Source organism: Agelaius phoeniceus, chromosome Z (genome assembly GCF_051311805.1).
Source record: "Agelaius phoeniceus isolate bAgePho1 chromosome Z, bAgePho1.hap1, whole genome shotgun sequence".
Taxonomy (NCBI): Eukaryota; Metazoa; Chordata; class Aves; order Passeriformes; family Icteridae; genus Agelaius; species Agelaius phoeniceus.
The window spans coordinates 94538109-94559434 of record NC_135303.1 but is presented as its reverse complement, the minus strand read 5'-3'; the positions used below and the strand labels follow the sequence as shown (position 1 = coordinate 94559434).

Below are 21326 nucleotides of genomic sequence, written 5' to 3'. Positions count from 1 at the left end.
ACAGGTGGTGGATTCACCATCTCTGGAGGTATTGAGGAAACAGCTGGATGTGGCACCCAGTGGATGGTGGTGTTTAGCCTAAGGTTGGAACTGATGATCTCAGAGTTCTCTTGCAACCCAATCGATTCTGTGAGTCTGTGCTACATTTCTGACTTGCCCAGAGGCAAAAGAATGACACCCAAACCATGTCCCATGGCTGCCATGATGCTGAGGGCAGGTTCTGTCTCCCACAGGCTTTTCCTGGCTTACATGTATTCAAACCTTTCCTCCTCCTCCCTCTGCACCAGCAAAAGATGCAGCTTGTAAGTCATCCCCCAGCTTCATTTTAGAGTGAACAGAAGGGTTTTTTTCTTTCCGTGCTGTAGGTATACCCGAATCCTGATGAAGGATATAGATATCCTGAACTCAGCTGGGAAGCTGGACAAGATGAGACTGCTGAACATCCTGATGCAGCTGCGGAAATGCTGCAATCACCCGTACCTCTTTGATGGAGCAGAGCCTGGCCCACCTTACACAACAGACATGCACTTGGTCACTAACAGTGGCAAAATGGTACTTCTAGACAAATTGCTGCCTAAGTTGAAAGAACAAGGTATACATCTCCTTTCTGGGGTTTTGAGAGTTTTTTGGTTCAGTAATATTTTTGTGTATTCTGAGCAAAACCCAGCGGACTTTAGCCAGGATTACTGTTGGTTTCTAGTATGATACCAGCTTGGATCAATAGTCCATTATGGCTTTTTGTGTTGAAGTGTTTTGATTTCTTTTTTTTTCCCACTTTTTCATCGCAGCTAAGTTCACACCATAAAAACATCATTTGATTGGGGCTTTAGATTTTCTTTCATAGTTTTCTTAGCTATCTGAAATATAATTATGTAGTATTTTAGCCACGCCTTTGATTTGCCATGAAGGACCATTTCAGATTCAGAGTCCTCATACATAGCTCAAGTCAAATCCTGTGTGAAATGTTGGTCTTTCTTGCTGGATGTGATTTTGAACAGTACCTGAGGTTTTTCTGTGTATTCTATAAACACTCAGACATGGGGGAACTCTTGAGTTGTTTTAAAGTTATTTGAGCTTTGAAATGGATTACTGTAAAAGTCACTTGCAACAGAGTTTTTGACACTGGAATAAATTTTTAGCTCACTATTTTTTGAGTATGCTTACAGTAGTAACTTTGCTAAAGAAGTTGGATGTAGGTTTGTGAGTGGGGACACTTTGCAGGAAAACAAAACCACGTCCAAACCTCAACCTTCTGTAGTATAGAAGTAAACTGTACTTTGTATCTAGGTATCATCCAAGCAGCTGTGACTGTATAACTCAAGACTGAAAACCAAGCAATTCAGTGGTTACTGTGCTTTTTTGATCTTGGTTTCTTCCTGATATCAGGTTTATTGATGAGGTGTTGTAATTAATACTGGACTGGTCTCAAATCAAATTAGCATCTTAAACAAGAGAGTTCAGTATTAACCCTTGAGTCCAAAGGACAAAAGGAAGTAGAAACTTTGTTATATCCTGTGTTTTACTTAAATTTCTCCAGTAGACTGGAAATGGTTGAGTGTATATGCATAAAGTACTGAACCTTTTCTTTTTTTTTTTTTATTTAGGTTGTTCTTGGCAGTAAACTGACAAGTACTTAAGAAGAATTCACTTTATTTCTAGAGATCTTAAATCCAAAACAATCAAATACTTCAAAATTTTATTATTTATACTTGATAATGTTTTTATATTTGTGCTACCATCTTACTCTGCCATGTCTGGGAACTTTTTCTTGAGGAGTACAACACAAAATGAAAAGGAGAAGCCAGCCATTAATTAGACAGTGACATATCAGGGTAAGACAAACGTGTCCTATGGCATGGATGTGCTGTGGCAGCAGCAGCTGCAGCCCTGCATTGTAGTTTGGGTCTGAAATTCAAACGACTTTTCTTCTTAGTACATGGAATTGCCCTCCTTCCTTTTCTGGTAGTGCAGACTTGGAGAGTTTGTTTAATCTTACATTTTGGTGAAAGCATAAGAAACCTTTTTACCCAAACAGGCTCAAGGGTTCTAATCTTCAGGCAGATGACAAGAGTTCTAGATATTTTGGAAGATTACTGTATGTGGAGAAATTACGAATATTGCAGACTGGATGGACAAACTCCTCACAATGAGCGACAGGTATTTACAACTTCAGGGATTGTATTTATGTAAAAATACTACTTGTAAAACATTTTGTTTAACTGATACATTCTTTTCATTGATTTAGGCTTCCATTAATGCATTCAATGATCCTGACAGCTCAAAATTTGTGTTCATGTTGAGTACACGAGCAGGAGGTCTTGGAATCAATCTGGCTACTGCTGATGTTGTAATTCTCTTTGATTCAGACTGGAATCCACAAGTAGATCTCCAGGCTATGGTAAGATTCCAGATGGAAATTATGGGGTTTTGTTTTTCTTTTTCTCACAGTACTTTGCTAGAAATGTGTACTTCCAAAATAAATTGGTATTTTCCCATTTTAGCACAGGAGCAGGATTTGTAAGACTAATTTTCAGTTCAAGTGCAGCTTCCACTGTGTGGAACCATTAGTCCTCAGTCACATTTGGGTTATACAGTGTTTTATGTAGTGGGAAATGCTGGGTGTGTGCTACACCTCATAGTATTGTTTAATGCAAATAGCCTACTTGAGTAAGTAAAAATGAATTAAATCTAGGTTGTTAATCCCAAAACTATAAAGCTGTTGTGGGGAGTGGAGGTGAATGTGTTTTCACTGTTTTTCCTGCGATCTTGAAAATGAGATAAAGAAAAGTTGAATTAAAGTTTTCAAAAACTGCTTTTATGGTGATGGTAATGAAAGGATCTCATTTTAGTAACTATCCTTAGGGGTTTTTTTAAGTAGATGTGGATGCATCTCCATCCTGGATACATGTCAAGGACATTAGTGACCACCTAAGAAAGCAAAGCTATCTAAAAACTGCCAGTGGATTTTTGGATTTTTGGTTGGGGTTTTTTTTGGTTTTTTTTTTTTTTGACAAATGAGGCCTTTCAGAGAGAAGTCTTGGAAATGTCTTAAATTATTTCAGTTAACCTGTGGGTCTCAAGTACTCTAGCAAAAATCACTTCAAAAGAATGAAGGAACTGGTGTCTAATAGCTCAAATGAGGCAGTACCAGCTACCACTACAGGTGTGTGTTGAGAATACTGATTCTCACAGTGGTTCATGTTTCACTAGTCAGGAGAGGCAGGGTTATTGTATTTTTCTTGAACTATTCATGGCACTACTGAAGGATTTTGAGAAAGGCAGCTTTTGGTCAGCAGAGAGATGATTTCTTCATGCTTTGATTCTACAGAAGGTTGCTTAAGGTCAGAAGCATCCAAATCTTCTCCTCTGTGTGTGATTTAATGAAAAACCCCAAATCCTGCTGTTTTTTAGCTATGACACATAGAGACACACTCACTGTCAGTGTTATTGAAAAAAAAAAACCCCAAACCTGCAATGTAGATAAAAATGTAATATCTTGGGTAGCCATGGATAGCTGTAAACATTTTAGTAACCTGTGCTGTTCTGTTTTGTAAATTTGTGTGCTGTAAATAATGAAAATCTTAAACCTCATTATGTAGTCATGCTGGAAGGCAAGTGCTGACTTTTTTGTTACTGTTTTGGGCAGGATCGAGCGCACAGAATTGGGCAGACCAAGACTGTCCGTGTGTTCAGGTTTATTACAGACAATACCGTGGAGGAAAGGATAGTGGAGCGTGCAGAAATGAAACTGCGCCTGGATTCCATAGTCATCCAGCAAGGCAAGTATTATATGAAGGCACTTCGGATCTAGGATGAAATTCCCTTCTTCTCCCATTGTAAATCATGGTGCAATCAGCCAGTAAGAACCAGTGGGAGTGTTGCTTTTGCCTCATCTGAACTCTGAAGGGAGTTCATGTGCAAAGGCCTCATCCACTTGGAAATTTGTTTTACTGTAGGAGTAGGCATTTCCTCACTAACTTTTTGCTTACCTGCCTAGTGGGGTATAGTCATATTTGACTTTTTAAAGCACTCAGTTTCTTCTTTCACTTTAAATTTAAATGAATGCCTTTCCTTTTTCTAATAGACAGAGAAAAGTAAGGTAACCTTAGTTGACTTGCTTGGAATCAGTAATATGTAGTTTGTATGTGGAAATATAAGGGGGAGAAAATCCTGTATTGCTCCTTCCATAACATAAACTCTTCAGTGAGTTGCTATCCTCAAGCATTTTTATCTTTAGGAAGATTGGTGGATCAAAACCTGAATAAACTTGGAAAGGATGAAATGCTGCAAATGATCAGACATGGAGCAACACACGTGTTTGCTTCAAAGGATAGTGAGATTACAGATGAAGATATTGATCACATTTTGGAAAGAGGGGCAAAGAAGGTGAGAAGGTTTGTAAAGGGGAAGCTCACCTGTAGATTTGAATGTGATGGCAAGATAGTGAGTCTCTGGATGATAACTTGGTTCCAAGCTGGAGAGAAAAGGGGTTTTTGCTGTAGAGGGTTTTTGTGTTACTCAATCGTGTCTGTTTTTTCTGATGTTGTCAATAAGATGTTTTATAGTCAAGTACCTTCTAGAATGGCTCCTCTTCTTTCTGGCAATGGGATGTTTTAAAATGAAGTACCTTTCAGAGTGGCTCCTTTCTGGAATGAGGTGTTTAATAATGATGTGCCTTCCAAAATGGCCCCCGTTCTATCTGGGAATGAGATGTTAAATAATGAAGTACCATCCAAATGGCTACTATTCTTTTCTGTATCCCCTGTCCAAGACTGCGGAAATGAACGAAAAACTTTCAAAGATGGGTGAAAGCTCCCTTAGGAATTTTACTATGGATACTGAATCTAGCGTGTATAATTTTGAAGGGGAAGACTACAGAGAAAAACAGAAGGTAATGTTTTAAGTTTCTTTTGGAGGAATGCCCTGAATTGCATGTTTTAGTCATACTTATTTAAGAGGTATTGGGTAAAATACAGTGTCATCTATGAAAATAGTTTAAATAACACTTATAACACTTATAATGAAGTAGATGTAGATCTAATTTTACATAAAACTTGTAGCTGGTCTCATGATCTTGCAAGACTTAATTTTTGGTTTTGGGGGTGATGGGTTTTGTTTTTATAGTTGGCATTTACAGAGTGGATTGAACCCCCTAAAAGAGAAAGAAAAGCCAATTATGCTGTGGATGCTTACTTCAGAGAGGCTCTTCGAGTCAGTGAACCAAAAGCACCCAAGGTGAGTTGACTAATCAAAAGAAATAAATTTTTTCAATATGTATGGTAAATGGCTGAAGCTCTAAGCAACAAATAGGTCTTGAGTCATAAAAACTGCTCTGTTCACTTTTATAAAGTGGAGGGACTATCTAAATTTAGAAAAAATTTCCAAAAGACTTGAGACAAACTTCTGTGAGAAAAAATAAGAACAGTATGAAACTTGTAAGACGTTAGGGAGGCTAAGATCAAGTTTTTTCTAGTTCTTATTTAAGCAGCTGTAAATTTTCCTGTGGAAGATTAATGCTTTAAACACGTGTGACTTTTTCACCAGCCACCTCCTCCCAAAAGACCTCTCTTCCCCTTCTCTCACTGCTCTTTTACTTTTAGAATTCTTTGTGGTGGTTGGTGTGTCTTGCATGGTGTGACTTTTTTCCCCCCAAGTTAAGACAGTGCATTTTTGTAACAATAATGCTTTTTGTTTGCTCATAAACTTAAATTACTTCTTACAAGCAAGCAGATTCTGGATGTGAAAGGGAGCAAATGCAAGCTTTGTGTTTCAGGCTCCACGGCCTCCAAAACAGCCAAATGTACAGGACTTCCAGTTCTTTCCTCCTCGCCTGTTTGAACTGTTGGAAAAAGAGATTCTCTACGACAGGAAAACAATTGGTTACAAGGTAACTGAAGAATTTCCTTGACCAGAGGGCTGGAGCACCTCTCTTAGGAGGAAAGGCTGAGAGTTGGGATTGTTCAGTCTGGAGAAGCAAAGGCTCTGGAGCAACCAAATTGCAGCCTTTCAGTACCTAGAGGGGGCTTGCAGGAAAGCTGAAAAGGGACTTTTTACAAGGGAGCAGCTTTAAACTGACAGAGGGCAGGTTTGGGTTGGATATTGGAAGGAAATTCTTCACTGTGAGTGTGGTGAGGCACTGGCACAATTTGCCCAGAGAAGCTGTGGATGACCCACATTCCACTTGCTTGGAAGTGTTCAAGGCCACGTTGGACGAGCCTTTGAGCATCCTTGTCTAAGCAGAAGGTGGCCCTGCCCATAGCAGGGGCTTGGAAAAGAGGTGATCTTTAAGGTCCAGTCCCTTCTGTGTTATTCTCTAAATTCTTGCAATGGAACAGTTTAATGCAACAGTAGGAGAATAAGTACTTTTCCAGCCTTTCACAGTAATTTAAATGAAATAAAATCATGTTCAGCTGTCGAAGCTATTAGGTTATATTAACAAAAAGGTGACAATTAGTAATTATCTGTGAAAAATTAATTCAGTTTTACAAAGTGCAAAACCTTTCAGGTACCTCGTAATCCTGATCTCCCAAATGCAGCCCAAGCACAAAAGGAAGAGCAGCTTAAGATTGATGAGGCTGAACCTCTTAATGATGAAGAACTAGAAGAAAAAGAGAAACTTCTAACCCGGGTATTGTCGGTTCTTCAGTGAGACTGAAATCAGCCAAAGCTTGTTTTGTGTTTCACAGCATTATGGGAACATTTCTTGGTCACTGATCGGCATGTGCCGTAGTTAACACATCTGCACAGTTTGGTTCAGACTGAAAAGAGTTTCCAGCATTAGGTTTGTCATAGGCCTATGTCATAGGATATCTTTGAGGAATGTGCACCAAGGATTCTCCTGAATCCTAGTCTGGCATTCACTATAGACTGTGATGTCTTTCCATGAAACCTTGCAGAATGGCTGCAGAGCTGGGTGTGCTGCATTCCACATGATTTAATGCACATATTCTGCCTCAGTTTCACACCCTTATGGAAGTGAATCTTGGGGTCTGAACAGTCAGTTTTCCTAAACCACATCTGGTAGTGGATAGTTCCCCTCACTAAAAGAGGGTGTGAGCTGAATAAGTATATAATTAGGAAGCCTGTATATTTAAATAATTTAAAACCAGGTGAATGCTTGATATGCCTTATTTGGATATTTTATTTACACGTTGTATTTTGGCAGGGGATCGGAATTACAGGACAGGATTTCTTGCTTGCGTAGTAATGAGCTGGAACAGCTCACTGTGGAGACACCAGAATCACAGAGGTCAGGAATCAGTACAGTCCAGTAAGCTGTGGCTAAATCACAACATGGCTGGCAGAACTTGCTACTTCCCACTACTTGTAAAAGCTACTGGTAATATGAAATGAACCTACTTTAGCTCATGACTTCAGCAGTGCTACTTGTGTCTCTGCTGAAAATCACCATCACAAGGTGGCTTTAGTCCTTCTGAGGGAGAGTGACCATGCAGTGGTCACTGCAATGATGCAATGGCTGAGGGTGTCTGTGAGGCACTTGGGGGGCCTTTTTGACAAAACAAAAGCCATTACACTACTTTCACTTGAGCAATTTTTTTTTCTTAGAAAGTAATCCCACAGAGAGACTATTAGGAGGAGGGATTAATTTTTCAGCTGAAAACTTACCAGAAATGACTAGGTAAATAAAGAACTAGTGCTAGTCATTTTGCAGTATTGAAATAGAGAGACTACAGTGACTGCAGTATAAAAAGAGTTCTACTAAATTACAGTGACTGCAGTATAAAAAGAGTTCTACTAAATTAAACTGCAGAGAAAGAAAAGGTTTAACACTGTGGAATGATGGAAGTGTTACAGGCAATTTCAAGAAACCAGTTGAATCAAATTTGGAGATGGACAAATCCTGAACCTCTGTGCAATGTTTCCTCTTGATTGCTGTATAGGGCTTCACTAACTGGAATAAGAGAGATTTCAACCAGTTCCTCAAAGCCAATGAGAAGTGGGGCCGTGATGACATTGAAAATATAGCACGAGAAGTCGAAGGAAAAACCCCAGAGGAAGTCATTGAGTATTCAGGTAACTTAATTCTGTACTCAGCTCTGAGAGTATCTAACTCTGCTTGGCTCATTTGAACTGCCTGAGAACATGGTAACATCCTACTGCTGAGAATTTCTTACACTGCTGTTCTAAGATTTTTGGGGTAGAATTATATTGATGTATTTTGGATCTGCTGCTCTGTCTTTTACCATCATTACCGCCTGCACAACTAAGGCTGTACTAAAATGCACACCTAAACTCCTGCTGAGCCACTTCACTGTATCCTGAATCTAACTGGGTAGCACTGTCTTCAGTTCTTGTTAATTTTTGCAAAGGGAAATGCTGAGAAACACTGCTTAGCTGAAGAGATTTCCCTTTTCCTTGTATTCATTAATGAGAAGTTAACCTTTACCTCCTCCTCGAGAGCAGAACTCAGTAAATACATCACGATTGAACCTACAGCCACCACTGGTAACCTGAGTCTTAACCTCGCATTAGAAGAGATTTTTTTCCACTGTAGTGTAGCTGCAAAGTCCTGGCACTACATTTCTAAAGGTACAGAGCAAGTTGAAAATGTGCAAAAATCTTGTACAAAAACCCCTTATTTAAACACCTAATGGTCTTTCAGGCACTTGCTTGTCTTCGGGCACTCAGTTGCCCTCTTGCTTCTATTGATAAAACTCTATTCTGTTACATCCGTTTTCATTTGAAGAAGCTTTGTTTCCTTTGAGGAGACTGACACACAAAAGTCTTACTGGCCTGTATTGTACCTCACTTAAACTGAAGATTCCTATATCTACCCTCTTCAAAACAGCATTTGTACTACTGCAGCACATGGTAGCTGGAAGGGAAGGTTTCTTACCAGCTCAAGGCATGTCTGTTGTTACACAGCAGTAAGCTCTGGTAAAAGGAAGGAACAGCTAACATCCTTTTTTTAAGGTTAAACCCCTGACTTTTACAATGCATGATAAGATACTAAGAAGTTGTTCTTTTCTTAGCTGTGTTCTGGGAAAGATGCAATGAACTCCAAGACATAGAGAAGATCATGGCTCAGATTGAAAGAGGAGAAGCTAGAATTCAGAGACGAATCAGCATAAAAAAGGCTCTCGATACAAAGGTGGGTTTGCTCAGTTTCTTTTTTTTTTTCCTGGTGCCAGTGAGGGGAGATGCATGACCCCTGTCTGACCAGTGCTGCTGATGTATGAAGACATCTTGGGCATGACATTGGTCTCTTTGCATAACACTCAGCAATTTCTTCCTATGGCTTTTCCATCCCATGGAAGTGCTGTGATGACACCCTTAGCTATGGTCTACCCTGGTGTTTGTAACAGTCTTCTGTATTACAGCACACAGTTCAGAGCGCTGTGTAACTCCACATAGTACAGGCCTTGGGGAGGAGCACAGTTCCTTCTGGACACGTGGAACTGAAATTAAGAGAGAGAGAGAGAAATGGAGAGAGGGGGATGGAGAGAGGGAGAAATGGGGGAGATAAAGGGATGGAGAGGGATAGAGAGAGGGAGAGAGAGAAATGGAGGAAGAGAAGGGAGAGAGGTAGGTGGGTAGAGCAATAGGGGGGAGAGAAACATAGGAAAACAGGTGGAGAGAATTGGAGTAAAGTAGAAACAGGTAGAGATGGCAGAAGACAGAGGGAGTTAGAAACATCAGATTAGAGAGCACTTAAAAAAGACTGATCCAACAGTCTTGGGGAAGGATGGGAGATAGACCTTTTAACATTTCTGCTTTTGTCTCTTTCTGTGGTGCATCATATCCATCCCTTCCATAGCTGAACCAGTGGGTCTGGACTTTCTGACAGGAATTCAACAGAAAGCTTTTTCAATCTTTTGTCCCCCTAGAAGCAGCCCAAGTTTTTGGGGCAATCCATCTCAAAACATTTCTGTAAAATTTCCTTTTGGTTCTTGATGCTGCTCAGGGCCATCAGACTGACACAAAACCCCCTCAGTCATGTCCCCAGCCCCGGTGGAACGGCTGAGCTCTCTGAACTCCAGCCTGGCACTGTCCCACCGTAATTACATTGCAATTGTAGATAGAATTGTGGCAGGTTCTGGGCCACTGGCTTGGAATCCTCCTGAATCCTCAGGGCTGACCATGGCATTTGTCTGTACTTTCCTGTCCCTGGGGCTGATCACTCCGTGCTTCCCAAGGGACAGAGCGCTCGTTCTGCACGGCTCCTTGGAGCTGAGGGTGCCTGCCCACACTGAGAGATGGGTGAGTGAGCGACGCCGTAATGTTCAGGTGGGTTCGGCTTATCTAGTTCGGTCGGGCTTATCTAGTTCGGTCGGGCTTATCTAGTTCGGTTGGGCTGAACGCGGTTCCGTCGCGTTCTGTTCAGTTCACCTCAGCTAAGCTCGGATGGATTCGGCAAATCGCGGCCAGAGTCGGCCGTTCGGGTAGGCTCGGCTGTTGTCGGCTGCTGTCGGCCACACTCGGCTGTCGTCGGCCACACTCGGCCAGACTCGGCTGTTGTCGGCTCCACTCGGCCACACTCGGCTGTTGTCGGCTCCATTTGGCCACACTCGGCTGTTGTCGGCTCCACTCGGCCACACTCGGCTGTTGTCGGCTCCACTCGGCCACACTCGGCTGTTGTCGGCTCCACTCGGCCACACTCGGCTCTTCAGCCCTACCTGACTCTGCTCCGCGCTGCAATGGCGGCCACTGGCAGGGCCCCGCTCCCCGGCCTGAGCCCCGGGAGGGGACAGAGCGCTGGGACAGCCGCCGCAGCCCGGCTCACCCTGTCCCTGCCCGCCCCCGCGTCCCCCGGAGCGCGCCCTGCAGCGCAGAACGCGGCCTTTGGGCCAGGAGCGGGGACAATGCCCTCGGCTCGGCAGCAGCGCCGGGAGGCAGCGGGCGGTGCCCTCAGGTGAGCGGCCGGAGGGGAGGGAGCTGGGCCGGGGGCACCGGGGCCGGGGGCACCCACAGGGGGCCGGGGCTGCTTTGGGCGCTGCTGCGTGGGACCCGCTGCGGGTGGCACGGCTCTGTCCCGGGCCTTGCGGCTCTCTGGGATCGTGTGCCGTGGAATGAAGGTGGGGCTCGTCCCAGCTGCGGGAACAGCGTTTTATTGGGTGAGAAACAGAGTTCACTCTCTAGAATTTTTACACGTTTGTTAAGGGATAAAAGGCAGCGCTGGGGTGCTTGGCTGTTTGCCAGGAGCACCCGGTTCCCTTAAACTGTGTTCTCTAGATTCTGTTCCATTGCAGTGGGGTGTGCATATTCATTAGAGTTTATACATATTCCAAGAGTCCTTTTCAGTTTAGATGTTCTTTTTCTTGGTTGGAACCTTCGCGCCATCTTGTGGATTAAACCAATATACTTTATTTCTTCCTGTGGTGCCATCCTGTTTTATTTTCAGTCCCTCGTTATTTGATAACGAGGGTCAGTAAATTTTTCCTTTTTTTTTTCAGTGCTCTGGTTTCTGTTTCTGTTATCTTGTGTTTCAGATAAGATTGTCCCCAGCTGTGGGAAATCACCTCATTATCTGAGACCATTTTCTGAGTTCCTTACGTGTAAAAGCATTTGAACATTTCACAGTCTCTATTATAGTCTATTATAGTATTATAGTCTAAACTAGTGTCTGTTACAGTGCTGTTTATGAAAGCTGTGCAGTGCATACACGAACTGACAGATTATCCTTGATCCAGAGCAGTAGTTACAGACTGTCCCCTCTCGGGAGTTTTGTGCTCAATAACAGCGTGCCAGAGCTCAGACATAAATGGCAAGGGCAAGAACTGCATTTGTTCTGTTCCATTCTGGGCTGGGCTGAGCTCTGTTTGCCGGGAAGCAGCGGGATGGGTGTCCCTGTGCCCACCCCCCTGGGTCCCAGAGAGAAGCTGCTCCTGTGGCTGCAGCTGAGGGGCACTGGGAAACCTGAACGGTCCTGATGGAAACCGATGCCAAACCGGGTTTGGTTGGGTTTGGGACTTGCCATTTTCCCCTGATGCGTGGGTTTTGCCTTAGGAAACAGGAACTGGGCACCAGGACATTTTGTTAGCCTAGAAGGGAGGAGTTGGTTTGTATTTATTTCCTGAGGCACCTGGATCGATTTGGGTCTCAGTTGGCACCCGAGAGCCTCCTCTGTGTCCTGGGTGGGGTGGTGGCTACCAAAGGGGTAAAAGGTGGAGCAGGAGGGTGGGTGGAGAGGAGAGCAGTGGCTCTGTGGGGATTTGCATCTGGAAAGGGCCCTCAGTTTCCTGGCGGGAGTCCTGGAATCAGAGCTGAGAGTCGCTGAGCAGTGAGGATCGTGCAGCTGCAGCGCCGAGAGTGCAGAGGCTGCAGTGGGCGTTGTCTGCTCGCTCTCCTGATGTCCCATCTCTAATGCTGGGCTGGCACCCAGGCACCTCCCAGGGCTGCACAGCCTCAGGGCAGGGGTGGTTTGTAAATGTTTTAAATGCTGCAGCAGCTCCCTCAGGCTGGATGAGTGTGAGGATATCCAGCTCTGCCTTCGGGCTTGGAGCACGGCAAGGGTGCAGGGCTCACGGTCAGTCTTGTTTAAACACTTGTAATAGCAAAACATTTTAAAGCAGAGACTGTGAGGCAATAACAAAGGCGAGTGTGTGGCAAGGATAGGTCCGAGGTGTCTTTATTAAAGATCCACACTGCTGGATGTTGTGTCAGAGCCCTCTGGGGACAGAAGGTGTCCCCAAGCTTCATGAAGCCCTTGTTTCCTGCTGGCAGGGCAGGGGGTGAGCCCAGCCTCGGGGGCTGTGTGGCTCCTCCTGCCTGGAGCAGGGACAGCCCGTGGGGCTGAGCCCCAGAGGTTCAGTTGCTGGAGCAGGTGGGGATCTCTTTGTGCCTGGGAATTGTCGCTGCTGCGTTCCTGTCCCAGCTGCAGGGTTCCCTCAGAGCCCGTGCCCTGCAGCCGCACTGGGAGCTCCTGGGCTGGGCAGGGAGCAGCTCTGGCCTGGGGCTCTCAGTCCCATCAGTGCCCATGGAAAGCCAGCTGGGTTTGTTCTGCTGCCATCGGCCTCTCTGCTGTGCCAGCCTCGGTGCCAGGGCACAGAGCTGTGGGAAGGCTCCATCCCATCTGTGCCAAGCGCTGCCAGCGCTTCCAGCAGCGCTGCTGGGGCACCAAGGGCTGCCTTTGGAGCCTGGCTGGCACAGAGGGTGACACACTCTGCCCTGCAGCACCCAGCTGCATCCCACAGCTGCACAGTTCAGCCAGCAGGGAGCAGAGTCAGCTCTGGGCCCAAACCAGGCTTTGTCCCCCAGAGAGCCCCTGAGCTTCCTGAGGCAGCACACAGATGTGCCCTGGCCTTTGGGGCTCGTGGTGAGGGCTGCCAGGGGATTGTGATAAGGCTGAGCTGGAGCTTTCTTAGAAAAGCCATCAGCTGTAAGGAGAATCTCTGGCAAACAGGTGGCTGGGGCACTGGCTGGGAGCAGGTCCTGGCCTTTTCTCTTCTTTTCTTTAAGCTGTTCTTAAGAGGAGCCCAAAACTGCAAAATGGAAAGGAAGGGGGCTGTGGGGGTGAAAGTTGCTTTGCATTTTTTGAAGTGTTGCTGTGGATTTTGGTGTGTCAAGTGGCACTACCAAAACAGCACTGGAATAACCAAACTTCAGGACTCTGCGCTTAATTCCTTGAATGTGTTTGTGTGGGTGCAGGAAATGCCAAATCCCAAAGCAATTCCATGTCTGTAACTTCAAGTGCAACATCTTTAAAAGCAAGTGCTCAGTGTGGGCTTTCCATGTGGGTGCAAATGGCCCAAGGCCTTTCTTGTGTCCCAAAAGCAAAAACCCTTTCCCTGGGAGGTTTTGGAGGGGATTCTCTTTGGGATTTCTTGTGGTGCAGCATCCCGGGTGTCCCTTCCTTTGTGCCAAGTCCAATGGGAAAGGATGGAATGGCTGCCACGTGGGCTCTGGGATAAAAATGGTTCTGTTCAAATGAGGCAGAGAATGCAAGATGAAAAATGAGCATCCTTTCATTGTCTGAAATAGTCAGGAATAAAAGTGCTGGCAAAGGACACGTTTGTGTTTGAATTGGTGTCACCTCTCCTGGGTAAAACCCCATAGTGAGCCAGCAGAGCAGAGCTAGGAGAGCTGGGATCCTTGGACTTCCACAGTGGACTTAATTTTCTTTTCTCCTCTCTTTCAGGGCAGGAAAAATCATCCAACTCCTCCCATGTTTGCCCGAAGCTTTGGTGTTGGAGCAGCCAAAGGCAAGAGGCTTCAGCAGCAGGGCTCTGCGCTGGAGGGCTCTGGTCCTGCCCACGCTGTGGGGTGAGTCAGAGGGACACAGGGCTCCCCTTTTCCTCTCTGCTGGCATGAGCTGCCATGGCAATGCCATTGCTGCCAGCCCAGCCCCAGCTGTGCCTGCTGGAGAAGGGCAGAGGTGCAGAGGCAGTGCCAGAGTTCCCTGGGGCTGCTGGAGCTGTGGTGCTGGCTGTGCCCTGAGGGCAGCTTGGGCATTGTCTGTGCAGCCCAGGGCTGCTCTGGGCCTTCCTTGGGGAGCTCTCAGTGCATGCCCAGCTCTGCCAGGGCTGGCAGCCGCTGCAGGGCTGGGTGACAGCCTCTGCTGGGGCTGGGGGCAGGCACGGCCCTGGCACAGGGGCAGGGGCAGGGCTGGCAGCATTTGGGAGCCGTGGGAGCAGAGTGAGGGGTGGTGCTGGGCACAGGGGTCAGCCTGTGCTCGTGTCAGCACAGCCCTGCAGGGCCCTGGCATCTGGGAGCAGCTCCAGCTCTCCTGGGGCCCAGGGATGGGCTCTGAGGGACTGGCTTTGCCTGTGCCTTTCCAGGGCAGCAGGAACAAGGGCAATGTGGTGCCAGAGCTGGGGCCCATCAGGCTGTATTTCCCTCTGGGAAAGCAGAACAGACTCTGGGCTGAGCTGAGTTTCCTGCAAGGGCTCAGAATCCAGGGAAAAGGGAGTTCAGGAATTGCATCTGCTGCTGGGAACATTGCCTTAGGCTTGCTCAGTTTGTGTCTGTGAGCAGTGGGCTCTGGGCTGGAGAGGAGCTGTTGGCAGCAAAAGATGGAGTCCATGCTCTGCAGGGATGTGCAGGGAAGGACTGAGTGGGAGGGAAGGGCAGTATTTAGAAATGAGATCAGCATTTCTCCCAGAACTGGGGTGCAGCAGTGATGGGGGTGGTTGGCTTTGCTCTGGGCCTTGTTATTCCTTGTGCAATTTGCAAATTCTGCTGCATGATTTCCTGTCCAGTATCTTTCTAACAAAAACTGACAGAAATTGAGGTTTAGGAGTAGAGCTGAGGTCCATTCACTGCACAATCTTGCCAAGGCTGGAGGACTGGGATGATGGCTGCTCTCAGCAAAGGTCACTTCTCAATGCTGTGTCAGATTTGCCTCAGTGCTGGGCAGGAAAGGTGAGGGTTTGGATCAGGAATTGTGCAAACAAGGCCTGGGTGTGGTTGATTTGTTTTGTTTTTCAGTGAGCCAGGGCTGGCACAGGGAATGGTGCAGGTGCTGCTCTGGCACCAGAGCTGCTGCCCTTTGGAGCCATGTTCAAGGTGTGACCATAGAACACTTTGGGGGCTGTTTTCAGCACTCTGGGTTTCAGAACTGCTGTCCCCAGCCCGTTGCCAGCCCTGGGACATCTGCTCTGCTTCCAAGCTGTCCTTGCTGGAGCAGCCTGGTCCCTGCCGTGCCCAAGCCCTGAGACACAGAGGGAGCCCTGTGCCCAGGGGCCTTTGGCACCTTGTCAGGAAGGTGGCAGCAGCCCCGGGAGCAGGCTGGAGGTGAGAACTGGGTGTTGGGAGCTGAGGAGTGCTCATCTGGGCTGGGGGGAAGGGGCAGGAGTTTCCATGCCCCTGGAGCTTTCCTGCTGGCATGGGGCAGCACAGGGAGCAGCATTCATTGTGCCCCTCCCACGGGCAGTGCTGGCCTGGGTGTCTGTGCTGTGCCACCAGAGCGTGGCACTTGGCTGCTGTCACTGCTGTCACTGCCAGCCCAGCTGGGGGCTGTGCCCTCCTGCCAGCCCCAGCCAGGAGCTCCAGGGGTGCCTCTGGGCCCTGCTGGGAGCGTTTGCTGGGAATGTGCCCCATCCCTGGGAGCGTCCCTTTGTCCCTGGGCTGCCAGCCAGAGCTTTGGGCTGCTCAGGCTCAGGCTGGGATTGCCAAAGGCACCGAGAGGGAGCAGCACAGGGAGGGTGCTCAGAGAGGGGCTGGCAGAGCCCAGCTGGCAGGCTGGGCTGGCTGCTGCAGGTGGGGCTGTGTGCACTGCAGGCAGGGAATGTCCCCTTCCCTCAGCAGCCCTGCAGATCCCAAGGGCTCCCAGAGCAGGATTTTATTCCTTACCTCCCTTTGTGGAGATTGATTCTCCACATTGCCATGAGCAATTCTTGGATTTCTCTAGGAGCAAACCTCCCAGCAGAGCCAGATTGCAGCGGAGGCCAGAGCTGTGTTTGGAGCAGGGAGTGCTGAGAGCTGCGTCTGCCTGTGCTGCCCCAGCCTGAGCACAGGCACAGGGAACAGCCTGGGCAAAGGGATTGGGGCAGTGGCTGATGCCCAGGGAGAAGAACACAAACCCACAGCCCTTCAGCCTGACAGTCCCCTCCACCCAGAGCTCAGCACACATCCTCACAGGGAAGCCCAGCAGCTGAAGGGAAAAAAAACCCACAGAAGAAAAAGGTGATTTATTGTGCTGTAAAGTTCTTTCAAGTTGTTATTAAAGCCCAACCAACATTTGCTCTTGATTTTGGTTGGGTGAATAACGAGCAGTGGGCACAGGTGATGCCATTCATGTGGCTGAAAACCTGGTGTGATCTAGAGGGGATCCAAGAACTGTTTGTGTAGGGCAGTGGAATGTGAGGGGATGTCAGGGGCAGTGAGGTGGCATTTTGGAGGGAATTGCTGAGGTCATTGAAGGGAGACGAGCAGACAATTTCCCTGGGAAATCCCAGGCCCCTCGGGCCCACAGCCAGGACTCTCCAGGGCTGAGGGGGCAGCACTGGAGACTCCCTGTGGCCTCCTTCCTTGGCAGCAGCCAGCAGGGAAGGGAGAAGAGGATCCCTGTGGGATGAGACTGCAGAGAGCGAGCAGAGGAGCAGCCTCGGGCTGGAGAAAGGCCAAGGGACCAACACGGTGGCACCAGGGCACCTGTGAGGAACAGAATGGACACTTGGAGGCCACATGGAGGTGAGGAGTGCATGGTTTGGGCAAAATGTCAGTGAATCTCCAGAGAGATAAGGAGGGGATATTTAGGAGGGAAACGCTGAGGTGAGGAGTTCACTCAGCCTGGCACAAGGTGTGTTTGCACAGGCTGGGGCCAGAGGTGGGGGTCAACCCAAAGCCAGCCCTGCTCAGCCTCTAAATCCCAGGATAAGATGTACAGGCTGCCCACTGAGGGATTAAAAATACATAAAACTGAAACCAAGAGCATTAATGAGATTCTTGGGAATCCCATTAACTTGTTGGCAGAGCTCTTGACACAGTTTGGAGCTTTGATGACAAGAATGCATTTCTTTATTTGGATTATTCACTGTGTGGGATAGGGGGTTTGTTTGGATTTTAAGGCCCTCATGGTGGCCCTGACACTGCTCAGGAGCTGGTAGAGAAGCAGAGTCAGAGCTCCTGGCAGGCACAGGGTGTTTTCCCCCATAGTGGATTGTGGAGCAATTGTCTGGGACCCGGATTGTCCCTCTGGGTGATGCCACTTGCTGTGGTTTGTATCATTCCATCCATTTAATTCCCAAAACTTCTCAGCCCAGGGGTTGGAGCTGACAGGGCAGGACAAAGATTGTTCTCTGTGTGGTGCCCAGATTTGGGGTTCCCTGTCAGCTGTGCCAGTTCTGATGAATTCTACCCATAGCCCCAAATTCCCTGCTCCATTCCCGCTGCAGTAACCTCCCAGTGCCCCATGGAGTGTGGGCATTCCCATGCAGAGCTGCTGCCTTGGACAGCAGCTGTGTCAGGAGCCAGCAGAGCTTCCAAGGAAGCTCAGCAGCACAGGGCCAAGGCCAGGGTTCTATTCCATAGAAGTGGCTGTTGAGAACCCTCAGCCCAGTGGTGTCCCTGGGCTCACTGGCCAGAGCTGCCTGGAATGGAGCCCATTTCACCCCCCTGAGCTCCAGGATGGAGAAGATCCAGTGGATGGTTTAGAGCAGGAGAAGGCAGTGGCCAGATGTGCTCCCAGCCTGAGCTGAGGCAGCCCCTGTGCCCAGGGGGGGACATCTCTCCCTGCAGAAGCTCAGCTCCTTTCAGAGCCTCAGCAGGGGCCTCTACAAATTCTTTTCTCTCAGGAAAGGGATGCACAGCTTTGTCTTCAGCACACCTCCAGTGGCACCTACCTGGGAAAGCTTTCCATCACTTCTGCACTTCCAGCTGGATCCCTGAAAAACTCCGAACTCCATCCCACTGATTTTCAGGTACCTCTGAGGGCTGCTGCCTGGGATTGAACATCTGTGGGGGAAGATGGCCTTGGCTTTGATGCTGCTGATGGCCGATGGCCTCAGGCTGGGGAGGAGGGAAGGGATTTGGGGTGGCTGGGCCACAGCTGGCAGCTGTGTGGGAGCTCTGAGCCAGGAGTTGCTGCTGAGCCCCTCTGCAAAGGGCCCGTGCCTCCATTCCCAGCAATGCCAGCTGCTCCTTGGGGTCCTGCTGGGCTGCTGGTGGTCTCTGTCCGGGCTGAAGCATTTCCAGGGGCCTGCTCAGAGCAGCCCCTGGCCCAGGAGCCACAGTGCAGGCACAGCTCCTCCCCTGCAGATGCCAAAGACACGAGGTGCTGCTGCCTTTCAGGAGCTCCTGGCCTCCTCCTGCCCTGCGCTCCCAGCCAGCTGGGACACAGCCAGGGAACACCAAGGAGCATGGCTGGCAGCCAGCAGGAGACACCGAGGCCCCTGGGCCAGAAAAACAGCCCTGGCCTCAGCAGCCAGCATGGTTTGGAGCTGGCAACACTCACCTGCAGGCAACGCCCCCCGGCACTCTCCAGAAGAGCTTTGGCCACGGAGCAAGGTAACCCTCAGGGCTTGTCTTGTTGGCTTCTTCCTGGGGAAACAAAGGGACATTGTGGGAGCACATTTACAGCTGCTGGGGAAATCCTGGCAAGGGCAGAACAATCAGGGCTATGGGGAAGAGTTTGGTGCTGCCATGTTGAGTGCCAGCCAGTTCTGCCCCACAGCCATTGCAGGGGCTGCTGTGCAAAGCAGCAGTAGCAGAAGGGAAGGAGCTGCATTTGCAGAGGAGTTCTCTTAGTGGCAGCAGTCATTGCCATCCCACACAGGGCCTTTGGAACAGCCCTGGGATTGGCTCAGGTGTTTGGAGCAGGGTGCTGAGAAGGCCAAAATTCTGGGTTTGATGCACAGCTGGGCCAGTCACTTCTCACATTGGACTTGATGATTCTCACGGCTCTGGAAATAAAGAACAAATCGTTTGCACTGGTTTTTTAACCCATGGGGTTTTTCCTAGCGTTTCCCTGGGGCTCCAGTCCCACCCCAGGCACAATGGCAGCGGGAGCAGCAACGCCTCGGCCCCAGCGGCCGTCCCAGAGCGGCTGCTCGTGGCTGGGAAGCTGCAGCCCCCAGCAGGGGCTGCGGGCACGGAGCAGGGGCTGCGGGCGCTGGGGCTCGTAGGGGAGCGCGGCGCTCGTGGCGTTACCGGGCCGGGGGGGCTGCGGGGCGGCGCCGTGTCCGCCAGGGGGCGCCCCGCGGGGCGGGCGGCGGCGCTGAGCGAGCGGCGATGCCCATGGGGTCCCGGGGCCGGTACGGGCGGTCTCGGTGTCCTTCCCGCTGCCAGCCGCGATCCAGAGGCTGCTCCGGGGAAGCGTCGTCCTCCTGGCGGCCATGGCAGCGGCACGGCACCGGCTCCCTGCCGCCGCAGCCGGAGCGTGCCTGGAGCCCCGGCGAGACCCAGCCCCGCGCTGGCCGCAACCGGAGCGGCAGCGCCTGTCCCGGAGCGGCTTTTCCCGACCGCAGCGATAGTGGTCCCGATCCCAGCCCCAATCCTACCTCGATTCTCTGGCCTTGGCACCCATACCCTGCCCGCCGAGAAAGAAGCAGCTCGGCCCAGCTTCCACAAGAAATAGCGGCAGGACCAGGATACGAATTCCCAGGCCTAAATCCCCATCCCCGTCCCGGTCCCAGCCGAGCGCCGTGGACCCCGCGCAGCACCAGCAGCAGCCCCCGATCCGGATCTCCGCACAGCGCTCCGACCGACGCTCCCGCCGCCTCCCGGGATGAGCATCCCGCGCAGAAAACGGGACAGGCGCCGATCCGCCGGGATTTATGGGCGGGCGGGGGGCGGGGGGGAGGCGGGGCCCTGGGGGCGGGGCCGGCACAGGTGCGAGGGGCGGGGTCTGCACAGGTGTGAGGGACCCCAGTGCGGCTGCGCGGGGCGGGGCCTTGGGGGATTTAAGGCGCGGGGAGGGCCCGGCGGAGCCATTTGCTCCTCGGCGTTGGGTGAGGGAGGTTGCTGCCGGCCGGGGCCCTATATTTCTTTTTCTCTGCGTTTCTTTTCTCCTGCGTTTCTGTTGTGTTGTATTTCTGTGTATTTCTCCTTTCTACCCTCCCTTCCACCCCTCCCCCACCCCCTACACCCTCCCCCCCCAAACCCCCCCCCTCCCTCTCCCCCCTAGCCCTCCCCTCCCTCCCCCCCTACGGCCGCCCCTCTCTCGTTCTCTACCCCACCTACCCTACCCTACTTTCCCATCCTCTGCCTTCCCTCCCCAGCCGGACTCCCCCCTGACCCCGCTCCCAGCTCCCCCTTCCCCCCCACCAGTCGCTCCCCACCCGCCCTCAATCCCGCTCCTTCCTCCAGCCTGCCTTCCCCCCAGCCCCGTCCTCTGCTGTCCTGCACACCCCGATCTCTCCCCACCTTCTTCTCCGTTCCCCTGTTCTTGTTTTCCATTCCCCACTGTCCTCCTTTTCTCGCAGCCGCGGGGCTCGGGGTGCCGGGCAAGAATAAAGCCCTGAGGGCCGGAGCCCGGCGCCCCCGGCCTCGCTGGGGTCCCCACACGGGGCCGGAGCCGCTCTGCGGGTCCCCCCATTGCAGTCCAACACACCGCCCAACACCGCCGGGGCTCCGGCTTTCCCAACATCACACTGGGGGGGTCCTGGGGCGGGGGGCCCGAGTTACAGGGGCCCCCTCATTAGGAGGGGGTCCCAGGGGGGAGGGGGGTTTAGGAGGGGCCCCCTCGTTAGGAGGGGGTCCCAGGGGGGAGGGGGGGGGGGATAGGAGGGGCCCCCTCATTAGGAGGGGGTCCCAGGGGGGAGGGGGGTTAGGAGGGGCCCCCTCCGGAGGAGGGGGTCCCTGGGGGGGGGTCGGGGAGGGCCCCCTCCGGAGGAGGGGGTCCAGGGGAGGGGGCGGGGCCTGGGGGTAATACCCCCCAGGCCCCGCCCCCTCCCCTGGACGCCCTCCTCCGGACGGGGTCCCGCCCC

The 21326-nt window shown here is 50.4% G+C and overlaps 1 protein-coding gene and 1 long non-coding RNA gene across 2 annotated transcripts; both read left to right on the top strand.

Annotated features, from left to right (window-relative positions):
* Nucleotides 1-1724: 1724 nt before the first annotated feature.
* LOC143692117 (SWI/SNF-related matrix-associated actin-dependent regulator of chromatin subfamily A member 5-like) lies at nucleotides 1725-9952 on the top strand. The gene is made up of 10 exons (XM_077171678.1): nucleotides 1725-2157; nucleotides 2246-2398; nucleotides 3647-3779; nucleotides 4238-4386; nucleotides 4772-4891; nucleotides 5125-5235; nucleotides 5774-5887; nucleotides 6506-6628; nucleotides 7902-8034; nucleotides 8994-9952. The coding sequence occupies exons 1-10, from the start codon at nucleotides 2062-2064 to the stop codon at nucleotides 9167-9169; spliced, it is 1308 nt and encodes a 435-aa protein (XP_077027793.1). The 5' UTR covers nucleotides 1725-2061; the 3' UTR covers nucleotides 9170-9952.
* A 578-nt stretch (nucleotides 9953-10530) lies between these two features.
* On the top strand, nucleotides 10531-19340 carry LOC143691973 (uncharacterized). Its single transcript, XR_013179795.1, has 2 exons — nucleotides 10531-10873; nucleotides 14099-19340. It is a non-coding gene; the product is annotated as an uncharacterized LOC143691973 (long non-coding RNA).
* The last annotated feature ends 1986 nt before the right edge of the window (nucleotides 19341-21326 follow it).